The following is a 26,527-nucleotide window of genomic DNA, read 5'->3' on the forward strand; positions in this document are numbered from 1 at the left end:
TGACAAGCAGTACTGATGGGCAGTCACTACCATCATGGGACTTTTATGAATCGTTTTATTTTCTGTGTTACAACATTCAACCCAAATAATCGAAAGCGAACCGACCGTAAAAAGCACTAATCACTCAGCCCTAATATTTATCAGCAGCTCGTGGAGGTAGATTCACAGGGTTTCTCTGTCTTCTTTCGTGTAGCGTAGTATTGATGAGTAACTGTCCCTCCCTCCAGCCTGCGGCCTGGTTCTCCAGAGGGTTCTGACCCGGAGGAGCAGCTGAGGAAGCAGCAGCAGAACCAGCCCTCGTCCCAGCCCCAGCTATTGTGCTCCCCTCAGGATGACACGTGTGTGTCGGCCCGAACACGGCCCCTCCTCAGCTGCAAGAGACGACGCCTCGTCAGGCCCAGCACCGTCACCAACCTCAACCGCAAGGTTGGTGTGCGCGCTTTACTGTGTGTGTGTGTAATGTTTTTGTGTTGGTGTGCTTTCACTGCTACATTGTCATATTGTGTTTTCAGCTCTCTTTTTCTTCTTTTTACTGGGTAGCGAATGGGTGTATTGTTTGCTGGTATGGCTCAGTGTTCTTTGAACTACAGAGTGGTCGGCTGATATTGTGTCTGTGTATAGCCTATATATTACGTGTGTGTTTATAAGGATATGCCATCTGCAATGTGTGTCCTTTTACTCATGGGTGGTGGATTGGTGTGTGTGTGTACATTTGTTCACGGCTCGACATTACCGCCTGTCCGGGGCACGTAAAAATAAATATCCGACGAGCAGAATATAGAATACTGTAGTAAGTAAAAACAATCACAGTATCAAACAAATACACACGTCAGAATTGGACCGGAGTATCCTCCACATGCGTTTTTGTGCTCTGTTCTCCCAATTTATGCAGAGCGCATCAGAATAGAATTATATTGCGTCGACAGGCGGGGGTATGTCAATCACTTTTGAGATCAAAGCGCAGAACTGCACGTAGCCACGTTTGCTCATATCCCTCGCTAGTTAGTGTGTTATTTGATGAGGTATAGCATACCTTTGGTCAGCAAACAGGGTTCGTATGATCCTGAAAATCCTTGAAAAGTCATGGCGTGGGCATCACCTGGTGTGTTCCAGTGTGATTGGGTCCGAGGAGAGAGGGGGAGACATTTACAGCAGGAAGGCCTGTAAAATAACGATGGACAACCGATAAACTAAAGAACCAATTCAAAACATATGGTGTTGCCTGGCTAGTTAACTGTTTAGCTTAAAGCATCATATTAATGTCATTGTCATGTCCGATGTCCTAAAAAAATTACTATCTACAAATTTTTTTAAACGTTCCAGCAGCACTCGTCGTGAATAATGAACGGGTGTGTTAATAAACCAAAGCTAAATATTGCTGCTGTAAAACTGCCTCTCAAGTACTCAAAAAGAGTTGAGAAATAAATCTTGACACATTTGGAAAGTTATATTAAGCATTGGTCGTGTCATTCTGACAACGTTAAAATGTGTGTATGATTAGACCTAGCCCAAATGACAAATGATTCCCAATGCTGTCAGTAGATCTCCACTGAAGCCTGAATATTTTAGCCTTACAAGGCAGATAAACACGTATTTGTTAGTTACCTTGCTTGAGGTAGCCAACTTTAGCCATTTGATCCCTGATTCGTTAAATTAGGAAAGTATGTTATAAAGACAGTTATTAGTTGTAATTGTGATGTTGCAATATTTTGTCAGCCAACCATCCTCCAGGAGAGCCTTAAAGGGGCAGTGTTCTATTTTCAGACAGGCTTGCATATGCAAAGAAGCCTATTGGCAGAGGGTAGCCTACATTTTTGCGGTTCTCTGTATGGTAATAATAATGATAATTGTATTTTGTAAAGTGATTCCTTGCATCATACAATGCGGTTTTTAGCTCTCCCTTTTAGCCCATGGTGTTACAGACCATAATTATTTGGGGGACAAGTGACTTGAGCTTTCGGACAAATACAAAGTCGGTACTACTTGTCCAAAGGGCAAGTGGCAAAAAAAAAAGTGAATGTATGCCGGTCTGTGTGTGTCTTGAGTTACAAGTGTGAAAGGACATGCGAGCGTCTGTGTTTGTGCTAGCATTAAGTGTGATTACACGTGGGGAGTGTACGTGTTTGTCAATGTACTGACTACAGCATATGGGGTTAGTGGTGAATGACTGCCAGCCCTCCACGCCAGTACATTTTAAGGATCTGCATTCGAACTCTCATAGAGAGAGAACACACCCTCTGTGTGTGTGTGTGTATAGGCTAGATGTCTTCTACCTCTGCATTCTCCAAAGAGGTGTATTCCTCCATGTGAAGTGGCCTTGGAACAGGTGGCTAGTCTTCAACGACACAGGTAGGGCTGAATGCCGCTGACTTGTGTTCTGTTTAAAGCAGCGGCGTTATATCTCGGACTAGGAGGAGCTGCCTGACAGACGCCCACAACTCAAAGCGGTTTGACTGGACAGGGGGAGCTTATCCCAGATCAACACTCGTGCTCTGTTCAGTAAAAGGAAACGCTGCCATAACGGGAACGGGCTGTGAACAAGCTCTCCGCTCAGCTCCTAGCGCTTCAGATCGTTGTTAAAGCGTTAAACATAACAGGAACTCTGGCTTATCTTGTTAAACCAGCACCGCCACAGTTTCAAAGGCGTTACCCTACGTTATGGCAGGAAAAGCTAAGCTAGTGGTGCTATGTATCTATGTTTTTATTTCTTAAACAATTGAATCTGGTCCCATTTTGTTTGCCTTACAAGAAGGCAGGCGTTGTAGAAAGTACCCATGTTTAATTTTTTAGAGACTTTAGACGCAGTGTTGATGTGCAACAGTATGTTGTTGTTGGAACAGGAATATGATGACTAGCTCAATCCGAGCTACTTCAGAGATGGTTTCCCTCTGTTTACATGTTCCCCATGTGTCTGGATCTTACCCGTTTGTCCTTGTTGTTGCATTGAGAATTTGCACTCACTCGATTACTTAGACCTACCTGGTTAAATAGGTTTAAAGAACCATCCCCCTTCCCTTCCCCTCCCTCTCTTCTCCAGGGCCAGAGGCTGAGCGTACCGGGTCCTCGCTGCGGCTGCGAGGTCAACCCCCAGTGTATGACGTGTGGCGGCCGCACCCTCTCCTCCTCTGATGTCCAGTATGAGCGCCCTCTACTGGAGAGGCTGTCCCAGTTCGACCCCTGCGTGCACCCCATCCTCTCCCTCACAGACGGTAAGATTGATCGGTTGGTACATCCAAACCCGCTCCAGCCGGCGACAACGTACGCCTTGTAGCTACGTTACACCACATCTTCTCTCTCACTGTTGTAAGTAGCTCTGCCCTCGTCATGCCCTGGGTCAAGGGCTAGGGGTTGGCTAACAAGGGACAGAGGTTGCTGTGCCAGCTTGTGCTTGCTGGGTAGTGGAGCAGCATAGTTGGTTTATAAGTGATAACGATCCAGTATTGACTACTTAGGCGCACCACATTATATAGACTGTTTTCTAGGCAGAATTTGAGCTGGAGCTTTGATGTATCAAGAACTTGCAGCAGCACCACCAGCTTCAATCCAATCAAGGGGCATTGTTCCACACATGTCATGTTCCGTGTATTTCATTCTGACTCTGATTTCCACTAGTGAGCTCCCTCCCACACTTCTCTACTGCTGTAGTAAAGGCCTGTGGCCCGGACCTGTGATGTGGGCCTGCCAGTGCTTAGATTAAAGGCAGGGGGAAATAGGATGTAGAGTGCAGGATGAAAGCAGGCCAAATCCTCAGGGGGGTTGGCGGGGGTGGAGGGGCTTCTAGAGCTTCCAGTCTGGGACTGCTGAAGTCCTCCCCCTGGTGGATTGCGGGAGAAATCCACTCTGACGCTCTGTCAAACCACTGCTGCTCACTGCATCCACCCTCGCCCTCTCTCGCAGTCCCAGATGTTCCTTTTCCACATGAGAGGAGCTAGCTAGCTAGCTAGGCCTGAGAGATGTGAAAGCGTCAAAAGTCTGCAGCGTAATGAGGTATAAAGGACTGGCTGGAGATGGATGGTGCAGTCAGAACTAGGTCAACTGGTGAGAGGGGATGGCTGGTAGTTGAAAAGGCAATGCAGTCTGACCATTCAGTGCTACTGTCTGTAGGTGGTAGCGAGGGGTCCAATATGGCTGCTGTAGCTGGCACACACAATGGTGTTGGCCATTTTTAGTAGTGCACGGTTAATGGGGTTTGTAGTTTTTACAAGTTTGATCTGATCTGTAGTTCCCCTAGAATCTACGCCTATACAGTTCTCGATACCTGATTGGTGGTTTGTTTCTATTTTGCCAGGACAATGTGCCCTGTGTAGGTAGGTTTATTTGAACATCTTGGTACATATGCAGAAACAAACGTACCATTTGATGTAAAACACAAGTAAAAGGAAATGATCAGCCGAACTATATGGACAGTGAATTATCGATACGTCGTAAGTCATAAACAACATAGTTTGAGAGCTCTTGCCAAGAGCTTATAAAGATGATTTATAAAAAAAATAAAAAAAATTTATCTGCTACTAACCACAAACCCCCATCTCCCTCTGTGTGTTTGTGCAGACGTGACGATGAGTCTGCACCTGCAGCGCGTCCTCAAGTCCCACTGGAACAGCCGGCCGCTGGAGAAGATCAAACCCCTGAAGAAGCTCTCCCTGAAGCACAAGCTTTCCGTGGGACGCCCCCACGACCCCTCCGCCTCCTTCACCCCCAAAGACAAACACAAGATGACCAACTCCCTCCTCTCCACAGTCCGTAAGTAAAGCCTCATCACCTCAACAAAAAAACCAAGGCTGAGACTTTAAGCCAAGCACCGGGGTATTGCCTCCCAGTGTGGAAGGCTCGTATAGCCATTTGTTCCTAAGCATGTTAATTTTCTACACCTTAAACGTTGTGTAACGTTACAGACCCAAATGTACACTGTAAGGCGACATACAGGAAGGTTCTCTTAGTTTTGCAAAGCTCTTAATATGATCGGTATTGGCTGTTCATATACCTGTGTAACAACACGAAACGTACGAGGCCCCACCAGCCTGACAATTCTCAGTCCTACATAACAAGTTTATTTTCTTTGGTACTCTGTAGTATTCAGGTGTGAGGTGTATGAGGCCCAGCATTTCCTGGTAAATACAGTGACTCAGCTGCCTAAATGACAAAGCGCTTTCCTCTGTGCGATTGATTGAAGAAGCTTCGGTAGTTTTCTGCTTCAAATGCATGGACCCTATTCAGAGAGCACAGATGGATGGAGCATGATACACCGATAATCATTTCATTACAATGTTACATAATCCAGAGCTCTGCAGCACAAGGTTAAAATGTACGTTTCTAAGCCAGTTTTGTTTGCGTTTTTCCGCTCACGCAGACCCACTCACAGACCTGGCTGAAAATATGACCGCTTTAGTGTTGTGGTGGAGTCTACTTCATCAGGATGTTTTTACAGTCAATTAACACTGTTAGACAAAATCAGAAATATATATACACTGCTCAAAAAAATAAAGGGAACACTTAAACAACACAATGTACCTCCAAGTCAATCACACTTCTGTGAAATCAAACTGTCCACTTAGGAAGCAACACTGATTAACAATAAATTTCACATGCTGTTGTGCAAATGGAATAGACAACAGGTGGAAATTATAGGCAATAAGGAAGACACCCCCAATAAAGGAGTGGTTCTACAGGTGGAGACCACAGACCACTTCTCAGTTCCTATGCTTCCTGGCTGATGTTTTGGTCACTTTTGAATGCTGGCGGTGCTTTCACTCTAGTGGTAGCATGAGACGGCGTCTACAACCCACACAAGTGGCTCAGGTAGTGCAGCTCATCAAGGATGGCACATCAATGCGAGCTGTGGCAAGAAGGTTTGCTGTGTTTGTCAGCGTAGTGTCCAGAGCATGGAGGCGCAACCAGGAGACATGCCAGTACATCAGGAGGCCGTAGGAGGGCAACGACCCAGGAGCAGGACCGCTACCTCCGCCTTTGTGCAAGGAGGAGCACTGCCACAGCCCTGCAAAATGACCTCCAGCAGGCCACAAATGTGCATGTGTCTGCTCAAACGGTCGGAAACAGACTCCATGAGGGTGGTATGAGGGCCCGACGTCCACAGGTGGGAGTTGTGCTTACAGCCCAACACCGTGCGGGACGTTTGGCATTTGCCAGAGAACACCAAGATTGGCAAATTCGCCACTGGCGCCCTGTGCTCTTCACAGATGAAAGCAGGTTCACACTGAGCACGTGACAGACGTGACAGAGTCTGGAGACGCCGTGGAGAACGTTCTGCTGCCTGCAACATCCTCCAGCATGACCGGTTTGGCGGTGGGTCAGTCATGGTGTGGGGCCCCCCATTTATTTCATTCAGATCTAGGATGTGTTGTTTAAGTGTTCCCTTTATTTTTTTGAGCAGTGTATATTGACTGGTCGTGGCTAAAGTAGAAAACTGTATTCATGTAATATACAATATATCCCTGTGTGTGTGTGTGTGTGTGCAAAACATACACACTGCCTAACCCTCCATGTTGCTCCATCCTCACCAGGCCTGTCCCACCACAAGGTGCGTTCAGAGAAGCTACACAGGCAGCAGCTGGACAGCCTGCTGGGGTCCACCAAGCTGGAGGGCCGCCCCCACTACCGAGGGGAGCGGGGCCATGGGCCCTACGACAAAAGCCACGCACGCAAGAGGCCCCGAGAACACTCACTGGACCGGATGGACAGTAAGTTGCCTACAGTCTGTTTATTTTCCTCTCTTTCTCTCTTTATCTTTCCCTCTCCCTAAACACCTGTCTCATAGCTTGAGCAGCTCAATTGACTTCTGAAGGGTAGACACCTCCACCGTTTTTCACTGTACGTTTGACCCTTTCCATATCGCTTAAACTTTTTATTCTTTTTTCCGTATCCATTTTATCCAGTGTCACTTACTGAATTTTTAAGGCTTGAGTACTTGAGAGATGGATTTATATCAATCTGGGAGGATTCCAGTGTATTTCATGAGATTTTTCTCTACTCTCTTATTCTTCCCCCATACTCGCTCTCTCTTGACCTCTCCTCAGACACCCCTAAGCTGTACCTGGATGGGGGCAGTCTGTGCCAGTCTCTATCTGCTGGGCTCCACACCCCCACCCACAGCTCCCTGCTCCGACAGCTGTCAGCCTCCTCAGAGACCTGCTCCATGCCCTTCACCTCTTTCAACAGCAGCCTGAGGGACAACAGCACCCCGGTACGACACACACAGCTGGCCTGTACAGCTGTGTGCGCATGCATGTACTATGTGATTGAAACAATAATGGTAAAGTAATTTGTAGAAGTATTTTAGCAGTTGGATTGACAGTGACTGACCCTACTCCCCTTCTACCCCGTACAGCATCAGCCCATCCGCAGGAGGAGGGGAGAGAGCTCCTTTGATATCAACAACATCGTCATCCCCATGTCTGTGGCTGCCACCACCCGCGTAGAGAAACTGCAGTACAAAGAGATCCTCACCCCCAGGTACGCAAGACACAAAATGGCCGCCATGTCTACCTCGGCATGGGGAAGTTGCCTAGAGTCAGGAAACTAAGCACCGATCCAGAGTCAGTTTGGGAATTTCCCCCATCTAATAGATTAATAACGGTTAGGATATGGGACTGTGATGCTGATCCATAGATATGTCCAGAAGGGCAAATAGCAATTGTTAGGATATGATTTGGGAGACTGTAAGCTGATCCTAAATCTGTGCCTAAGAGAGACTGCCCAGAGCTACGCACATCAGCTGTACATTCACTCACTTGAACACGCATACTCACACACACACGGGTGGTGAATTACTGATGTATTAATTATCTGGCTTCCATTTTGCAGTTGGAAGGAGGTTGACATTTGTGCTAAGCCAATCGCTGAGGAGGCTGACATTGAGGAGGTAAAAAAAAAAAAATGTTTTTCTTGGTATGACCTTTTCAGAATCTCAGTTGGTGTAGTTTACTGATGCAGACCAGGAGTATGATTTAGTTGCCCAAAGATGTCAAACATCTAGATAGAGCCGCCACCAACCTCCAAATAACTGCTTCGGTTTCACCGTATCGCTCTAATGTAATACATTTAATGGTAATAACCAAACCAACGTGTTACAGCACTAACTTGGATGGCTGATCTTTCTTTCCCTCTCTCCCTCCAGGTTGAGGACCTGACAGACACTGCATTCTCCCAGCTGCACCAGTCCTGCGAGGACCAGGAGCGTTCCCGCTGGAGCTGGACGGCCAGCGCCATTGCCAAGAGGAGAGGCAGCCGGTCAGTAACACACGCCAAAACACCCCATACCCACAATATGAGTTGCAAGAAGACACCCCTGCAGCATGAACTGCCCCAATTCAAGACCCACACACACACACACACAGTCTGCCCTAATCCACCCACTCCCCATAGTTTTTCCAAGAAGCAGTGTATGTGGAGGTTTTTCTAATTTCTTTATTAATCCAGAAATCAGTCTTTTTGGTGTGATCTGTAGCAGAGATGAGGTTCTGAGCTGCATATTGATTGTGATTCTCTTATCTCAGAACCTTGACATTTTTTGCACCGTTTCTCCCTAAAATAGCCTGGTCCAGTATGTTATACTGCAGTGCAGCACAGGGAACATCTTGGCAAATAGCCTGGCGGTTAAGAGTGTTGGGCCAAGGTCGCTGGTTCTCAGATCCCACGAGCGGATTAGGTGAAACATCTGCCGACCGTGCCCTTGAGCAAGGCACTTAACCCTAATTGCTCCAGCGTCGCCATGATCGCTGGCCTTGACCCCACTCTCCAAGGGTGTCTCGGGGAGTTGGGATATTCAACAACAAAAAAAGAATTTCCAATTCACACACTCATACATGCAGTGAAACAGGAAAAATATAAGCAGCCCCTATTTGACCTTTGGTCTTCTAGAATCTAGATGATAGGTTTCTCTACTTAAGGCTATTGTTCTCCTTTCTTTTCAATTGAAGTCTAGCTGAAGACTTAATTTTTGTTCTTCATGTCAAGTTGTCAAGTTAACTCCCCTCTTCCCCCCCCTTCCAGTTCATATGTCAGTGGCCGGTCGGACGGTCGCACCACTCCCCTGCTGGGCAGCAACAACCCCTCCTCCCCGGACACAGCCCACTTCCACGCCCTGCAGGACTACGGTAGCGCTGCCTCCCCCTGCTCCCCGGCCAGCCCCGACCTGCAGTCCTACCCTTACGCCCCAGGGTGTTACACAGCAGGAGGGTACTCCTACACCCCTATAGGATCCAGGGACTCCTACCGCCTGCTCTCCAACGAAGACACGCGCTGCTCCACACCTGACGGAACCTACGAAGAACTGGTAGGCTCCTCGTAGCACATACACTTTCGTACTATACACACACGTCAGGTGTTTAATCGGTGTGCATGCCGTCTTTGTGAATACTGTGGCAGATTGTAGAGGATATATGAGAAGGCACCAGCCCTTTGGGTATAAATATACACAGACCGATCATCTTTGATAAGTGAGTGATAGCCCTGTGTCCAGTCTCTGACGTGAGTTTCCTCTCTCCCTCTCCAGGTTCCCATCCCAGTACACCCATGGGACCGGAGGAGCTTCCCCCTGGAGAACGACCCGCCGCCGGAGCCCGAGGAGCAGCCAGGGAACGCCGAGGAGCGCCCCTACAGAACCATGCGCCACATCTCCGGATGCAAGACGGGCTCGTCCAGATCGGAGTCTGACACCGGGGGTCCCCCCTCGCCGCTTCCCCCTGACGACAGCAGCAAGCAGAAAGCCCTCCCCACCACCACCACTCTCACCAGACCCTCCCACCGATGAACGAAGGCTCTCCCCGCATAAAGGACTCGTCACTTTTTTTTCTTTCACAAGACTCAAAACAAGAACTACATCAACAATGGAATAATGGACTCCTGTTGTTTGATATTCAAACATCAGTCAAATTCTTTCACAGTTTTTAGTGAACATAGACAGAGACCCCCATCAGAAATCAGTTTTGTTCTTTCTTTTCTTGGTCACCGAAATGAACAAATATATATAAAAGTGAATGGGGAAAAAAGGAGAGAAATTAGACTGAAAGCTGAATTTGTGATGAGCAGGACGTAGAGTTGCTTCCTGTTTCTGGGTCAATGGGCTGAGGGCTAAGCAGCCACTCAGGCAGTGTGTGTACCTTTGTAGCTTTCTATTCCCCACCCCATGTCAATGTAAAATGGAGTGAGTAAAACACAAAACAGCAATGCCTTGTTGTCATAGCTTATGTTGTCCCCTTGAATCAACCTAATAATATTAGTCCCTCCCCAGAGAATCGGAGTGAACCTGAAATGTTCCTTTATGCACTTGTTTCACAGAGCTGTAGTAGTAATCAGTTTGCCATTTTCTTTGATGTCTGCTTTTCTTTCATCTCGGTTTGTCTGCATTGGTATAGTTGTTTTCTACATATAGGTTTAATAATATATTTCCTTTCAATCCCGTCACATAGACTGATGGCACAAGTGGTTGTTGGGGCAGTGTATAAAATTAGCACAGCAAGTAACACCACCCTCAATATGAGATTACACATACACTAGTTTGAATAGATCATTCAATCAGCCAAGCCAAAGTGAAGCAAATAAATAATCATGTGGATATGTTAACTAATATAACGACATAAAAAAACACATCACCTCCCCTACATGGGAATGATCCTGTAGAAGTTGATTTCAGTGTCTTTGTTCAACTGTGTGCATATTGGATTTCTGTCTTAATTTTCGATGTGTTGTGCGTGCCCTTATTTCACGCTTTTCTGATTTGGTTTGGATAATGTGCAAGAAATCACTAAACGCGTGCAGTTGGGTTCCAATTACAAAGAAAGCTCCTGTTTTTTAATGTAGTATTTTGGCTTCATCTTGGATCAAGGCCCTTCATTATTTGCTCCACTTTACATTTCTGTACCCTAGCTATTGACACGAGTTGCAGTAGTTCACATCCGATGCAATGTTTCCAGCTTGTAATGCATAATTGCCATGCAATTTCATGTCACTCGGTATAGTAAAAGAAAACATGAGACAAAAATATGTAAATGTTCCTAATTTGTCTCGGTCCTGTGTCCCTATCTGTTTTTGGAATTGCACAAGGCAGATGTCAATGTACCTGTTGGATTGTCAATGCAGTTCCACAATTGGATTAAAATCTCTCAAGCTCTGAGTTTTATTGGGGGTTCAAATGTCATGTTGGTTAAGTCAAAATGATTTTCATGTAACAATGCAAAACAAAACTCTTTAAGTTTGGGTTGTGTTCATTAGAGCAAACAAAATGTTCTGAAATGGTGGACAAGTCCAGGTAATCCCTGCCCATTATATTACTTTGGTACCTACTGAACACAGCCCAGATCTGCCATCAGCTGCCCTAGTTCCCAGCACCCCCTGCTTTGTCCCTCCCTGCAGATGAATTGGAGTATTGTACAGAAAGCCTCATGTTTGAGTCAGAAGGCTGTGGCCATCACCCACGTAGGGCTTTCAGTTGGAGTCAATTTGAGCCTGGCTGTTTCTACTTGGTCACTTTGTGCGTCTGATTCATGCTCTGCCCCAGCAGTCAAAACCACATGTTAGTTAGCTAAACGTAAGCCTGCCTCAACCAATGCCTTGCTCTTGTTCCAATTACCGCTAGTATGGAATCATGTCATGAGTTGTGTTTGAGTCTCACAAGAAGAAAAAAAATGTGCGGGGGGAAAAAAATCATTCACATCACTGTTCAGTTGAGCCTTTTTGTCTCCATCTTCCTTGATTCTGCTGTCTCATTTCGAGGAGGTAATGTGAGGCCTTCCCTGGTGAATAATTCTCCCACGGGAGTCGTGTCTGTCCAGACCGAACGAAAGACAAACCGGACTCTTATTTCTAGGGACCATCGATGCCTGTCCCTTTCTCCTCACAGAAGTCCCGCCTATCCACTACGGTTTTCTGTCTGCGAGTGGGGATCGGAGGACCCACCGGGCAGAAACTGTTTCGATGTACAATAGGGTTTGACTAGCGTTGAAAAGCCGATATTGTATTGTCTGGGCTATTTTCGTACTTAGAATTTCCAACGTGGTGAATGGGGGTGGGTGAGTGGTATATCCTTTAGCATGTAATAGTTTGTACAAAAAGAGTATATTTTGTAAATAATTTAAATGTTTGATGTTCAGGCTGTAGCTGTCCTGATTGTATAGGGAGAAGCCACGACAAGTACACTATATTGAACACTTTCTTTATGCAGAGGCAAAAAAAAAAGTTTATGGATTGATGAATCCGACGGGCAGGCAGCGTGTTCTTCTCAAAATAAAAGTGAATTATATTGTATCAACTGTGTTCTTGTGTTCCCTATGAGCTTGTACGTTCTACATGTGTAAAGCCCTTGCATATTTCACAAACGAGGTCTGTGTGACAGGAAATACCCCTGTCATTCTTTGAAACACCGTCTTCACAAATGTAATGGAAAGAAGAAACCTTTAACATTGCTGTTCCAATACTGACTTTATTTCCTAATCCACGTTTACAGCAACAAGTATCGGTGTAAACCAAATATTAATAAAATGCACATCACAATAAGGACAATCACGACTGTCAAAATAAAAACTCAGCAGAGAAAGGTGAAACAACTTGTATCATTGTTCCCTTTGAGGCAAAAGGGAAAAGGTATTTACTACATTGAAAAGCCCCAAATTACCCTTTTCCTTCCCTTAAATTAATGACATTACGTCCTAGGCCTAAACACCCTTTGCACCAACTTTCTTCCCCTCTTGTCGCAACAGATTTAATAACTGTACAATTACCAGTTTGCTTAAAAGGTTTAATGAATAAAAGTTGAGGTTATGCTGTCCTTTCACATCAGGAAACCACTCCCTCAGATTAATTTACTGTGTGTGGTTACCTGGGAAAAACTAGAAGAGTGACATGACATTTCAATTTTCAGCTTCGAAATAATATACTAACTTGGAAAAAACAGCCTTACACTTTTGCGGAACATCATTCACCACACAAGGTGCATCGTGTTGTTTTATGTAACCTTTTCTAAAACGGTCTTAAAGGATATGTGGACTAACGTGAATATCAGTCTTAGTATCCCTACCGATATGTACATATCTACCTCCATTTCATTGTACCCCTGCACGTCGACTCTGTACTGGTAACCCATGTATATAGCCAAGTTATCGTTAATCATTGTGTATTTATTCCTTATTTTTCTCTGCGTTGTTGGGAAGGGCTCATAAGTAAGCATTCCACTGTTAGTCTACACCTGTTTATGAAGCATGTGACATAACATTTGATTTGAGTATTTTTGGGGCTTTAGGTAGATAATATGCTTACATGTCTTACCTTGAATAGATTTGTTCAATCGTAACAATTAATATTCGCTTAACCCCCTTTTTATAGATTTTCAGCTCAGTACATAATGTTCATGTTGACCATGAGGAATGAGGAGGAAAGCCAGCCAGTTATCATTCACACACATGTAGTGGTGGTCGACTTGAGAACTTCAGTGTGTAAAAACTACCTTCAAAAACAAGAATGCGTCGGGAGTATAGAAAAATAATAGCAGGGTGTCAGCAGGTGCATCTATAAGCATTCGTAAATAGCAGTTTAATATGTCTTACATCCACAGAATAGGGCTACTAGTAGGAAAGAAAGTGTGCAACATAAGGTTTGATCTACAGCGTAAAAAAAAAAGTGCTCTATCATTGCGAAGAAATATTTACTTTAGTTAAAATTCGCTACGTAAGTAGTGCGCTGTGGGTATGTAGGGGGTGCTCATTTGATCATCTTTGACAGAGGGAGTGTGCAAGTGCACACTTCGGGAGTAGGGTAGAGATTTGGAGCACATCCTATATCAGGTTTTGAATTTCATGCAGGTAAAATTGAGACTTGTCTAGGCATGTGTGTTGTGGGTGTGCAGTGGCATTTCAGGTGCCTGACCACTCAAACTGAATTCTTCCGCTGCTCAATCGTTCCTACATACTGCAGTCTTGAGACAGCCATCATTCAAGTCGTTTGTTGTTGACGTCAAAATAAGGGGTGTTATACAAAACAAAGTAATCAGCGATTGGATCATCTCTAACCAATCAGAGTATCAAAGCCAATGACGAAATTTCACAACGCCCCTATACCCACGTGTGTTCTGGCTCTGGACCAATCAGATGGTCTAGAATGGATTTCCATTCTAGAAATCAACTGGGAGGTACTCAGATCCAGACTCACTGCTGAGAAGAAACTTGGTGAGGATTGGTGATATACCACCAAAATATCAGCACGTAGACTATACCATACACACAAAACCCCCTCTCAACTTCAAATGAGCAATCTTATCCAATTGATTGACATATGCACAATGTAGCTCCATTACTCCATAATTAATTGATTACTTAATTGATTTAAATTGCTCAGCAATGGGATCCTCTCCTTGATATGTTTTGAGCAGGACATGCATGGGCTTTAACTCTAAGTTAAATATTCTTGTAATTGTCCTTCTCATGAAAATTGTTTATTTCATAATTTCACAATGTCTATTTTAATCATCTCAAAAGGCAGAGTCAATTTACTTACCTACACGCTATTCATTACATCACAGCAACTGTTTACAACAACGTTCGAATTTCATTATACCGTAAATAAATCTTCGCGGATTTCTCAACTGGGGAATATCGGAGTGTTTTAAGCACGAAAGGGCAAGTCTATTTGGCACCTAGTATCATTTGAATGGTATAGTACAGTGTCACTTTAATTTAGCTGATCTTTTCTAGTTGAGAAAAAGAGTTGAGTCTTTGGCTACTTCACATTTTAAGGCTTAATAAATGAGCAAATGCAAACATCCACTGCATGGCAATAAGCAAAGTAATGTGCAATATTTTCATGCGAGCAGTTGCGTTCAGCCCAATTAATTGCACTGTAAATGGAAAGGAGGGTAAATGTCTTTATAAGGCCTGGCTGCGTTTTTATGGGTATAGAATAATGTTGCTTTTCTTTCACGTATATATGTTTTCATTACCTGTGTCTATCTAACTATCAAGACCATAAACAGCTGTTCATTAACGGACCCCTTTGCCCTGACTGATATCCCCGGTCGGCAAATCCTGTGAGCGACTTTGAATTTCAAGGAGGAAGGGAGACTCAGTGAGGTGCTTCTTTTTCTCTTCGTTTCTCTTTTTTATCACGTGGTTGGTTCCCTTGGTAACCTACAATGCTTTTTCAGGGAGGGACGTGGTCGAATCACAGGCCTTGCTTGGCGAGGGAGGCGGAGACCTGGTCCGCTAGCATAGATAGCGGCGGCGTCTCTGTCATGTTCTGGCTGCCAGGGGACGACACGTTGCTGAGAAGACGGGCGGGTGAGCCGCCTGCGATGATCTCCACCGGGACAATCTCCGCTCCGTGGTCGGTGCGGGCTTTCGCCGTCTCACGGAAACTCAGTTTGTGGCTTTCAATCTGCAGGAGTGAAGATTGATACATTTTGTGAATGGCGAGCAAGGGCACCAACAGTGATGAGCCAAATCTTCCATGTGTAATTATGCATCATTCATGGATTGTGTCTGTGTAAATCGTCGGGGCCAGGTTTCCCGTTAAGCTTAGTCCTGGACTAAAATTAATTCTAAATGGAGAATTTCCATTAAACGTGTATTCTAGTCCAGGACTAGGCTTAATCTGGACATGGGATGAGTGGAAGTCAAATCAGCACAAATCCAGTATGATACTTTCTATGTGACGACATCAGAATGTAGAATGGTGAAGAGGTTGTGCATATCACAAAGGACCAGTGATGCTGCAGTTTGAAAGGCTCTTGACTTTGTGTTGATGCCCTCTTGTGGTTACATGTATACAATTTCCCTCTTGATAGTGTGTGGAGTCCTATGGGCATGCTGTGTGGGTGGGTGTGTGTTTGGCTGCACATGTGCATGCATGTGTGGGTGCTTGCATGTTTTTTAAGGGGGAATATAGGCCTTCATTTTCAAGGTTGAGTATCTCTGTTGTGGCTTGATCCGTCCAATTGACTGGACAATTTTGGCGACTTTGGGGTTTTAGTCTGAAGTAAGACATTGTGTACTTACTGGAGACTTCTAGCTTTACCAGGACGCCCCCTCGATTGGGCTGTGTTCAGAACGGGGCGACTGAGGGGGATCAGTGGAGGGGCCAGTAGGGCTGGGGATAGGAGCTTCCCTATTTAGGGAGGTGTCTCCTTCTCCAGAAACCCCCTCGGCTTCCTTCCCCTTCTCTCTCTATGGATGGATACCACACCCAGTATGGACAGGAAAACATGCGTTGGTGTTAAACAAAACAAATGAAACGTAACAAACAAATCAAACAAAATAAATCAAATGAAAAAAAATATATATATAAAATAAATGAATGAAAGAAAGTCTGTACAAAAAATAAAAAATAATACATGAAAGTTGTTTAAAAACTAAAAGAAAGAACAAAAATAAGCAAGAGATTGGTCTGCAGTGCCAGCTTGGAATCAGTGAAAATGAAAGGTAGTCTGAGTAACTTACCAGTCTTTAGCTAACATTCCACTCCTTGTCATTGCCAACGAGACTGGCCTTTCAATAATCTCAACATTCAAATATGTGGTGGAGTTGCTCATTGGTTGTTGGAAATAACATTACTTTCCATGAGAACATGTGGATCCTCGAAAATATAATGAATAACAAAGTCAAAAACAAATATTTAGCTGTTAGCTAGGCAAGTTGTTGTATTTTGAGGCTTAAAATAATTTTGTGGTTGGAATTGCAGTATTTAGTTTGAGAATTTAGACATGAGCTAGCAAATTCTGACAGACTAGTTTCTTCTGGACAAACAAAAATGGTTGCTCAGCAACCGGATACCAATGTGTTACAATAACGTCTATCTGCAGACTGCGGTTACTACATGCCACGCCCACTGCATTGCAGCTGCTTGCGCTGTCTCTGGCACACACTCCAGCACAGTAGGTGGATGCACCAGCGTTGGTTGCCAACCGCCGAAAAACCCCACATAAGAAGGGGGCCGGTACACAGTGTCCTTCGACCCCGCCTGCCGAGTACTGTTTTCCTGCAGTTCTGTTAACGATATGGCGAGGGAAGTAGCTAGCTAACTAGAACACCGGTACAGTGTCATTCTCCCCCGCTTGCCGAGCACTGCTTTCCCGCAGTTCTGTTAACGTTACGGCATTACGGCTAGTGTAGCCAACCCAACTCTTGCATGGCACTACCGAGTAGTGATTACCGTCGCCGTAAAGTTAAAATAACTGCCAGTGTTTTCTTTGATGAGGTTTAACGGGGGTTGGCATCCAATAAATGTTGGATTACCGCCACCCACTAGACTGAACTCCCTTATACTTAGCTTAATTATTTTTTCCTTTCTAACTTTTTTTTAAATTTCAAATACCCTACCATCTAACACTACACTCAAATAATAATAATAAATACCATACTCCACTATTTAAATCTATTTAGTCCTACTTCAGGCTGAAAGGATGGGTCACCACCACCTAACACACCCTGTAACTCTTCTGATGTCAAGTCTCGCACACCCAAATACCTCTCTGCAGCTGCCACCACCTCTATTTTCTGTGATTTACATTCCATCCCATAATCTAATCTTACTGAAACATATATCACTTGTTGGTTAATCCTTCTGTACTGACCTACTACTCACACCACTCCTCTCAGGATCCCTCCCCCTTGACCCATCTTCCTCTACTTTCTTCACTGCCTCAGCATATGACAACTTCTGCACTACTCTAACCCTGGAAACCTCAACCTGCTTCTCTCGCATGGGACGTTTCTGATCCCCAGCTCCATGGGCACCCCTACAATTAACACATACCACTACTTTCCCCAATACTACACATTCCTTTGTCTCGTGCGTTTCTGTACACTTCTCACACTTAGGACCTTCCTCCTACACACTGCTGCCACATGCCCATAAGCTTGACACCTGTAACAATGTAATGTAGTCGGCACAAAAGCTCGTACAGGACAACTTATATATCCTAACATCACTTTGTCGGGTAAAGACTCAACATCAAAACTCAAAAGAACAGACAAAGGACTCTTCTGTTTCTCCGCTCGCGCCACCCTGTCTGCGTCGCACCAAACGACGAGCATCACAAACACCGAGAATCTTCCCCTCCAGTTGATCAGCGTTCACATTTACCGCTACCCCAGTAATCACTCCTTTCAATGGTGCACTTTTCTTGAGAGCAGAACAATTCATGTCTCTTGTCCCCATTCGTTTAACACGGAGTGCCTGCTACCTCTGACCAGCAGAAACACATATAATTATCACAAGACCACTTCTGGTTACCTTCACTGATTCCACAGCACCCAATGCTGTTTTCACCCACACTGAAACTACAAATGGATCAGCCAAAAGGCAAGGGTCCACTTTTTCCAAAAACTTCACTCCTACGGTCTTTGTCCTGACCCTCGGTGCAAGCCTCGGGCTCCGAGAACTTCACCACACCTACCACCTCCGATACTTCGCCCTTCAGCTCACTCTGCCTACACTTTCTACCGTTCTTCTTTAACAAACCATCTCCTTTTTCCCAGCTATTTTTAACCAACTCAAGCTCCCCCTCTTCCTTCCTCCCCCTCTCTCTTAGACCTCCTCTGCCTCTCTTTTTCCCTCCGTTCGTCCTCCATATTCCAAGTATATGTCTGCTTATGAAAATACTGCACTTCTCCTGGCGTACATGTTGTTCTTGCCCTCTTAAGGGACGCCATTTAAGCGGCTGTCCCAATCTCCGTACAATCAGCACAAACCCCTCGGGATGTAACGTTCAACAGTGCATCCCACTTGTAAAGCAGCTGCTTCGTCTTGATGTTCTTCTTTATCAGTAGCTACCACAACGCTTTTCCATTTCAAACAAGTGCGTTCCTCTCAACTGCCGGTGTCCTAGCCTTAATGGCAGTGGGCGCGGCATGTAGTAAGTGGGGCGTTGTGGGCGCAGCATGTAGTGGGCGCGGCATGTAGGACGCGGTCTGCAGATAGACCCTACTCGCGTGTTCTGTGGAGACTAAAAAGTTCCAATATTTGCATAATAGTTGTGATTGGAGGATAGCTCTAAGGGTGATCGAATCAGGATCAAATCCTCCATTCTCCTCAAGCTCATTAATGATAGAATGATCATATTTGAAGATGGCAGAAAGGCCACTCTCTTTGGCACATGACATGGAGTGGATTAGCTAAAGAGACTGGTACACAGGCTAAATGAGAGGAGGTGCTGCCACCCAAACATGCTGGGCAAAGAGAAGAGGAAGGAGAGCAGGAGAATGGGTCGCCAGAGTTGCCATTGCAAGGGAAAATATAATCTCTTGATATAGGCTTAACAATGAAAATATTGAGTATCTGATTTGGTTCTGGGTGCCGAGATTAGGGAAAATACTGCCTCAGTTTCTTACTGTATTGAGTTTAAAATTGGCCTTCATGTACTGTGTGTGGTAGAGTTATTTTTAACAGCGATCAGTTACCTTAAGGTAACTGTATTTGCAATAAAATGTATTTATGATCTATTGTTAGGCTTTATATGAAATATTGATAAAAAAGTTCATGACATACTCAGGCGTATGCCTATTGGCAATGCAGAGAGAGGCCTACTTAGTCATCAATGTGACCCTGTGTTAATCGCTCTTTTGCGTGACATTTTAGAAATGTTTATAAGCAAGTTTCACGGCACGCTCAGTTTGCTAAGGAAGAGTTTGCCAAGCAAGAAGAGTGATCATTTAGTTTAGATTTCAGAGATTTGAAGCCAGAGAGAATATTAGCAATGAATTGTGTGCAGAGTGTTGACTCCAGAATTCGGGCAGAATAATTCAGTATTTCAGAATAGAAATGAGTAATTGATTGTAATAGGGTTGTACAGTTGTTTTTTTTGAAAGACGTGCGTGTCAATTCGGACATTAGTGACAGTGACTGTTTACCTTCCGCCCGCCACCTCCAGCCACATGACCAACGTTGTCCATGGACCCAATCTTAGACTGAACCTTGAAGTCCATCTTCTCAGATTTGATCTCCACATTGCCTCCACCTAATGAAAACAAGCGGCATTCTTTAGCACTGCAAAGGTTATTCAACACATTTTCCTACTTCACATTCGTCAGGGAGCATAAAACTATTTGTTGATATGGCTGAGTATAGACCACCAATAGCCTCAGGGTATCTCTTGTTGCATGTTGTTTCATTTCAGTCACCGTAAGGTTTTATTCTGTACGTAAGTTACCTGGTTTGTGGTGAATGTTGGCCTTCGATCCACACTTTGACTGTACGTTGCTGAGGTCAATCTTTTTGTGAGTAATTTGAACCTGGATATGGCAAATGGGGAGAAACAACAAAGGAGATCACCAGACCATAGATAGAATCAGACCAGAGGAGTGGTCATTATTGGGCAATGCTAGGAGGCAGAATACAGAGAGACAATCTAGAATGAGTCAGCATCAGTCACATGCAAGGACACCACCATGAATGGCTTCCTGAATAGACTCGCTTCTAGCATTGTCCTAAATAGATATTGGATGTAAAAAGGGAAAGAGGGGTTATTCTATTGCACCCACACATGAGAATTTCCTTAAAAATGAAAAGATAGCTCGAATATTTCAGGGAATTCAGTCATCGTTATCAAAAATCAGGTCATAATGATGAAATTTGAATCTAAATGAAACAACTAGGTCTCAAATTTGGATGCAAAGGCCCTCTTGGGTACGATGCAAAGATGTTTCATTACATCTCTAGAAACTATGACGATACAATGCTGTTTTCTAACCCAGTTTAACCCGCGCCATGTATGTAAGGATACATATTTGATTAGATGATTGGATTACCAGCCTTTCACCTTTTCGTTTCAATTTTTACAGGAATATTCCCTACTACACATTCCCCCACATCTGTTTTCCTGAGAAGCGAGACAAGATACCCGATGATCAGGAGGATGAAAGTAATCACAAAATGACTGACATTCATGAAAACAACACTTTTATAATCTATATATCTGATCAAATGTTTATAGAAGTAAATTGCTAAATAATAAAAAAAATATATATAAACTCAGCAAAAAAAGAAACGTCCCTTTTTAAAAAGGACCCTGTCTTTCAAAGATAATTCGTAAAAATCCGTAAAAATCCAAATAACTTCACAGATCTTCATTGTAAAGGGTTTAAACACTGTTTCCCATGCTTGTTCAATAAACCATACACAATTCATGAACATGCACCTGTGGAACGGTCGTTAAAACACTAACAGCTTACAGACGGTAGGCAATTAAGGTCACAGTTATGAAAACTAAGGACACTAAAGAGGCCTTTCTACTAACTCTGAAAAACACCAAAAGAAAGATGCACAGGATCCCTGCTCATCTGTGTGAATGTGCCTTAGGCATGCTGCAAGGAGGTATGAGGACAGCGCTACAGTGAGACAGGATGGACAGCTGATCGTCCTCGCAGTGGCAGACCACGTGTAACACCTGCATAGGATTGGTACATCCGAACATCACACCTGCGGGACAGGTACAGGATGGCAACAACAACTGCCCGAGTTACACCAGGAACGCAGAATCCCTCCATCAGTGTTCAGACTGTCCGCAATAGACAGAGAGGCTGGACTGAGGGCTTGTGGGCCTGTTGTAAGGCAGGTCCTCACCAGACATCCCCGGCAACAACGTCACCTATGGGCACAAACCCACCGTCGCTGCACCAGACAGGACTGGGAAAAAGTGCTCTTCACTGACGAGTCGCAGTTTTGTCTCACCAGGGGTGATGGTCGGATTCACGTTTATCATCGAAGGAATGAGCGTTACACCGAGGCCTGTACTCTGGAGCAGGATCGATTTGGAGGTGGAGGGTCCGTCATGGTCTGTGGCGGTGTGTCACAGCATCATCGGACTGAGCTTGTTGCCATTGCAGGAAATCTCAATGCTATGCGTTACAGGGAAGACATCCTCCTCCCTCATGTGGTACCCTTCCTGCAGGCTCATCCTGACATGACCCTCCAGCATGACAATGCCACCAGCCATACTGCTCGTTCTGTGCATGATTTCCTGCAAGACAGGAATGTCAGTGTTCTGCCATGGTCAGCGAAGAGCCCAGATCTCAATCCCATTGAGCACGTCTGGGACCTGTTGGATCGGAGGGTGAGGGCTAGGGCCATTCCCCCCAGAACTGTCCGGGAACTTGCAGGTGCCTTGGTGGGAGAGTGTTGTAACATCTCACAGGAAGATCTGGCAAATCTGGTGCAGTCCATGAATAGGAGATGTACTGCAGTACTTAATGCAGCTGGTGGCCACACCAGATACTGACTTACTTTTGATTTTGACCCCCCCCCCCCCCTTTTGTTCCGGGACACATTATTCAATTTCTGTTAGTAACATGGAACTTGTTCAGTTTATATGTCTCAGTTGTTGAATCTTGTTCATACAAATATTTACACGTTAAGTTTGCTGAAAATAAACGCAGTTGACAGTGAGAGGACGTTTATTTTTTTGCTGAGTTTATGAATATGAAATTCAAATGACCAGAGCTCTCATAAAATCACTCCATCCATGATTTAAAACAAGTCTACACGACAATCTAGACAAAATCAGACTCCCAAAGCAACCTAAGCGAAATAGGTTAACTCTTGAATAAAATGAAAAAAATAAGCCTATATTTTTAAATGAATATTGCTGAGGAAAAAAATTCAACCATATACCCACTTGTGTACATACACACAAACATATACACATCCAAACATGCAGCTATTTGCTGGTATGCAGTTTGAACATGTATTTACGCAGTACAGACACATGGTGGTGTCAGTGCTGCATAGAGATACAGTCTTTCATCACATTATTCTCTACACACAGAACAGAAGCCCAGCCCCGTTTCTCCAAGCAGCTAAACACGACTACAGCAAGACTACAACGCTGCAGCCACATCCAACTCAGTGCAGCCCAATCACTATCCATTTACCGGTACCACTATAAATAAACTGGCCTCATCATTTCTGTTGTAAGAGTTGAATCTTACATCTCTACTTAGACAGCACCAGCAATGCATTAGAGGTCACTAGTTATGGCCTATATAAACAAATACTTCCTAGCTATACAGTGGTTTCCCTAATGCCATGCTGTCTTGATTTGTAGACTTAACAGTACAGACAGTATTGATTTAGAGGTTGATGGGTGGTGGCAGAGGGGACAATGAGTTGGAGGTTAATATCACAATTGACAGGATTCAGGTTGAGCCCAGCATGCAAAACTGGTTAACATCATAGGTTGTATTCTGAGTATAATAAATGTTTGTCGATGTCTTGTTTAGCTAAAAGATGCCTTTAACTGATCATCGGACCAGAATATGACCATCTTTCCCAGACATCTTGATATTGGTCATCAACGAGATGATGACTTGAACTGGTTGTAAAATCGGACAATTTCAGAACCAGAAAAATGACGTCATTGTGGATTTACCGCCCCAAAAGTTTGCCCGCTGGGACTGCATGCTCACGGTCATACACCAACCAGGAGAACCATGCCACCATTATAAGTCAATGACGTTCTACTTTGTCTCATCACTACTGCATTCACGTCATCCATGTCCATGCAAGGTAACAACCAGCACTGATGTCGAGGTGTTCAGCTCAAGACACTGAACCGTGTATTGGACTTGGAGAGTTTGAGACTACAAGCCTTTGGGGTGCATCATACAGGCTATTGGAGACACATTTGAGGAGACAGATCTAGGGCAGACAGACCAAAAAACACAAACTTGGCAACAGCATCTCCAGGCAAGGATGCCCTGCCCCCTGTTAATGCCTTACCCATGCATCCGTTTTCAGGGACTCAAAGGGGCCAAGGTGCTACGCAACGCCCTAACCTTAAACCAGTGTCCCGTTGCAGTTTAATGAAATCAACGTTTTTAAAGACATTGATTAGGCCTTTATCTTGGCTTTCTGGGTGGTTTTTGTGTTGCCCTTTGCAGAAACTTGAAGCAAGTAAGATTTAGTCTCAGATGCTACTCTAGTCTGCTACTCTTTTCTATTGGTCTAATTGGGCTTATTGTATCCCCGCTGTGCCAGGGCCCACTGTGTACATACACTACACAACATCAACTCACATCATTTATCTAACAGATCATTCTCTTTTTAGGGAATGCCAAAGCACACAGTAGTCCCTAGAGATAAACCTGGTAGATAAACCTGGTGAAAATACCCATCAGCCCATAGAAATCAAATAGATTAATTAATTATACTTCGCTGGATCTTTCCTCATACTTCGTCAAATCGTTTTGTGGAGAGCTCTATTGAGCGCACATTTAATCATAGTAAATCCCTCATCGTTTTGGGTCATCTCATTTCAGGTCTGTATACTAAGGCTGTACTGTATCAATCCAAAGCCAGATTTAATGACGCCTGACGTGCACATTCCATTACTGTAAGGCATTTAGTCAGCTCAATGAGAAGACATTGGTTGACAGACCTGTGCTGCTGACAGTCAGTACGCTACGCTGTACCATCCACTCTGGTCTGATTGGTCTGTAATCGTGACTCATTGAGAGAAACAATGGCTTTATTGGTGAGGGGGACTGGGTTGCTTGTGATGCGATAAGGTCAGCAATTCTCATATTCTAGAAGAGTCTAGGTTTTAAACCGATGTTGTAAACTTAGTGTATTGTGTTGGAATTGATTTGTATAGGGTAGAAATACAGATCAAATCCCAATGCTTGCATTTAAGCTAGGCCAGTGTGGAATGAATCTGGAAAGGGCAACTGTATGAGGAATCTGCTTTGAAAGTTGTGTCTTTGAAAACTATGAAAACTTTAAGCTTTAAGGGGACAAATGGCAGTGACCAGAACTTAATGCAGTATCTCAAAGATATTTGGCTTGATCCCAGCTTGAACCTCCACATGAACAGGTCTTATTGTTTTACATTTAATTTGAAAAAAAAAAAAATGATTTAGCCTACATGTGATTTTGAATGTTTTCGCATTTGGAAAAATAAAAGGACATTTCATAACGTGCTGCTAAAAGGACATTTCATAACGTGCTGCTAAAAGGACATTTCATAACGTGCTGCTAAAAGGACATTTCATAACGTGCTGCTAAAAGGACATTTCATAACGTGCTGCTAAAAGGACATTTCATAACGTGCTGCTAAAAGGACATTTCATAACGTGCTGCAACTGTAAGATGTTAAGACTTCAGAGAAGTATTCCTACTCGAAACCATTATTTAGAGTGGGGTCTCATTTGTTACGTTGAATACTTCCAAGACTATAATTACCTCAGCACCTTCATCTTATTTGTAACGTTTTTCCATTCACTTTATTGATTTATTTAATGTTCCTCTATTGAATCAAGCGATAGCCTAACTGATTTAAAAGGAATTGAGTTGAAATAGTTGACAAACTCACAAAGCTTGTGCTACCATAATGAGAGAATATCAGAGAGTAAATTTAACAGAAATGAAAAAAAGCCTGTAAACTCAAACTTAAGTAACTATAAGCTAGTGAAGTCCTCATTTTATTTAAGTCTAGGAGGAGTAGAGTGGAGAAGGAATAGCCTTTATGTTCTGGCCAAGGCCATGAGCTGGTCCTAACTGCAGGAAGACTCAAGACCAAACCATGAGTTCATCCTCAAGTTACTCACATTACCACCTCCGGGGACATGCTTGAGATTGTCTTTGGAGCCACACCTAGACTGAACACTAGACAAGTCGATCTTCTTATGTAAAATTTGCACCTGGAAGAGGTAGAGGAGAGGCGAAAATATCCTCTTTCTGGCAGGTTGCTGCAGCAGCTGCAAGGCTGCGATGTGGATCTTGCTGCTATCTACTATTTAGCAGTTTACTTAGACCAGATTATTTGCAAGATAGCCTCAAAGTTCAGGGTTGGTGTCTGCACTGCAGATACCAATTCAATAGCTAGATTTATCACCCTCAGAAGTTACAGGCATGAGGCAATGACCTTATTTTACAGGTCAGGGATATCTGACATGCACTGACCTCAAAAACAGTTACAGATCAATGATCAAGTGACCAGTCTTTATGGAAGTGTGTGGGTTGGGTACTGTAGGAGTTAGAAAATGGGTAATGTCCCTGTCTGCAGTCTCTTGACCGCCATGCTGTCTGTGTTACTCACATTGCCACCTCCTGGGGTATACTTGAGATTGGCTTTGGAGCCACACTTTGACTGAACGTTACTTAAATCCATCTTCTTTTCAACTATTTGCACCTGAAAGAGTCAGGAGGGAGAAAGCGTTCTTACAACTTCCAAGGAACTAATAACAGAACAAACCATTTTTTATTGTTCTGGACATATTCAACAAATACTATAAAGCCATTTGTGATCACAACTCAAACATAAGCCTTGAAATCGCAATGACTGGAGTAGTACGTGGATTCCGGCCTGTGATAAACAACTCAAGCTTGGAAGAAAGATACCTAAGAAAAAACAGCACTACTGTTGTACATTTCAGGCCACTTTCAGAAGTTCCTGGGTTTTTCAGAAATCCCAGTTGGAGGACTTCCTGTTGGCAGATTCCCTCACCTTCTCTTCCTCTTACCATGGGTTCACGAAAAACCTGCAAACTTTGGGAAGGTTTCTGGAATTCTTCAACCCTACATATCATAAAAA

General features: G+C 44.0%; 2 protein-coding genes across 16 annotated transcripts in view; one reads left to right on the forward strand and one right to left on the reverse strand.

The window, feature by feature from the left end:
* Positions 1–12,261, forward strand: part of LOC106600871 (KAT8 regulatory NSL complex subunit 1) — an 83,088-nt gene extending 70,827 nt beyond the window's left edge. For all 6 annotated transcript variants that reach the window (XM_045714965.1, XM_014192607.2, XM_045714968.1 and 3 more), the window contains 10 exons: positions 228–426; positions 3,038–3,209; positions 4,552–4,743; positions 6,522–6,698; positions 7,035–7,201; positions 7,346–7,470; positions 7,822–7,879; positions 8,135–8,247; positions 9,010–9,292; positions 9,512–12,261. In XM_045714965.1, the coding sequence (XP_045570921.1) occupies positions 228–426; positions 3,038–3,209; positions 4,552–4,743; positions 6,522–6,698; positions 7,035–7,201; positions 7,346–7,470; positions 7,822–7,879; positions 8,135–8,247; positions 9,010–9,292; positions 9,512–9,769 (1,744 nt within the window). In that variant the 3' untranslated portion in view covers positions 9,770–12,261. The remainder of the gene's footprint in view (positions 1–227; positions 427–3,037; positions 3,210–4,551; positions 4,744–6,521; positions 6,699–7,034; positions 7,202–7,345; positions 7,471–7,821; positions 7,880–8,134; positions 8,248–9,009; positions 9,293–9,511) is intronic.
* A 155-nt stretch (positions 12,262–12,416) lies between these two features.
* Positions 12,417–26,527, reverse strand: part of LOC106600872 (microtubule-associated protein tau) — a 40,546-nt gene continuing 26,435 nt past the window's right edge. For 7 of the 10 annotated variants that reach the window (XM_014192613.2, XM_014192616.2, XM_014192609.2 and 4 more), the window contains 4 exons: positions 26,033–26,125; positions 20,150–20,231; positions 19,851–19,957; positions 12,417–15,378 (listed from right to left, as the gene is read on the reverse strand). In XM_014192613.2, coding sequence (XP_014048088.1) covers positions 15,166–15,378; positions 19,851–19,957; positions 20,150–20,231; positions 26,033–26,125 — 495 coding nt within the window. In that variant the 3' untranslated portion in view covers positions 12,417–15,165. Of the gene's footprint in view, positions 15,379–15,998; positions 16,167–19,850; positions 19,958–20,149; positions 20,232–26,032; positions 26,126–26,527 lie in introns of all 10 variants that reach the window. The other 3 variants (XM_014192612.2, XM_045714971.1, XM_014192614.2) reach the window with 3 other exon arrangements.

This window comes from Salmo salar, chromosome ssa03 (assembly GCF_905237065.1).
Source record: "Salmo salar chromosome ssa03, Ssal_v3.1, whole genome shotgun sequence".
NCBI lineage: Eukaryota > Metazoa > Chordata > Actinopteri > Salmoniformes > Salmonidae > Salmo > Salmo salar.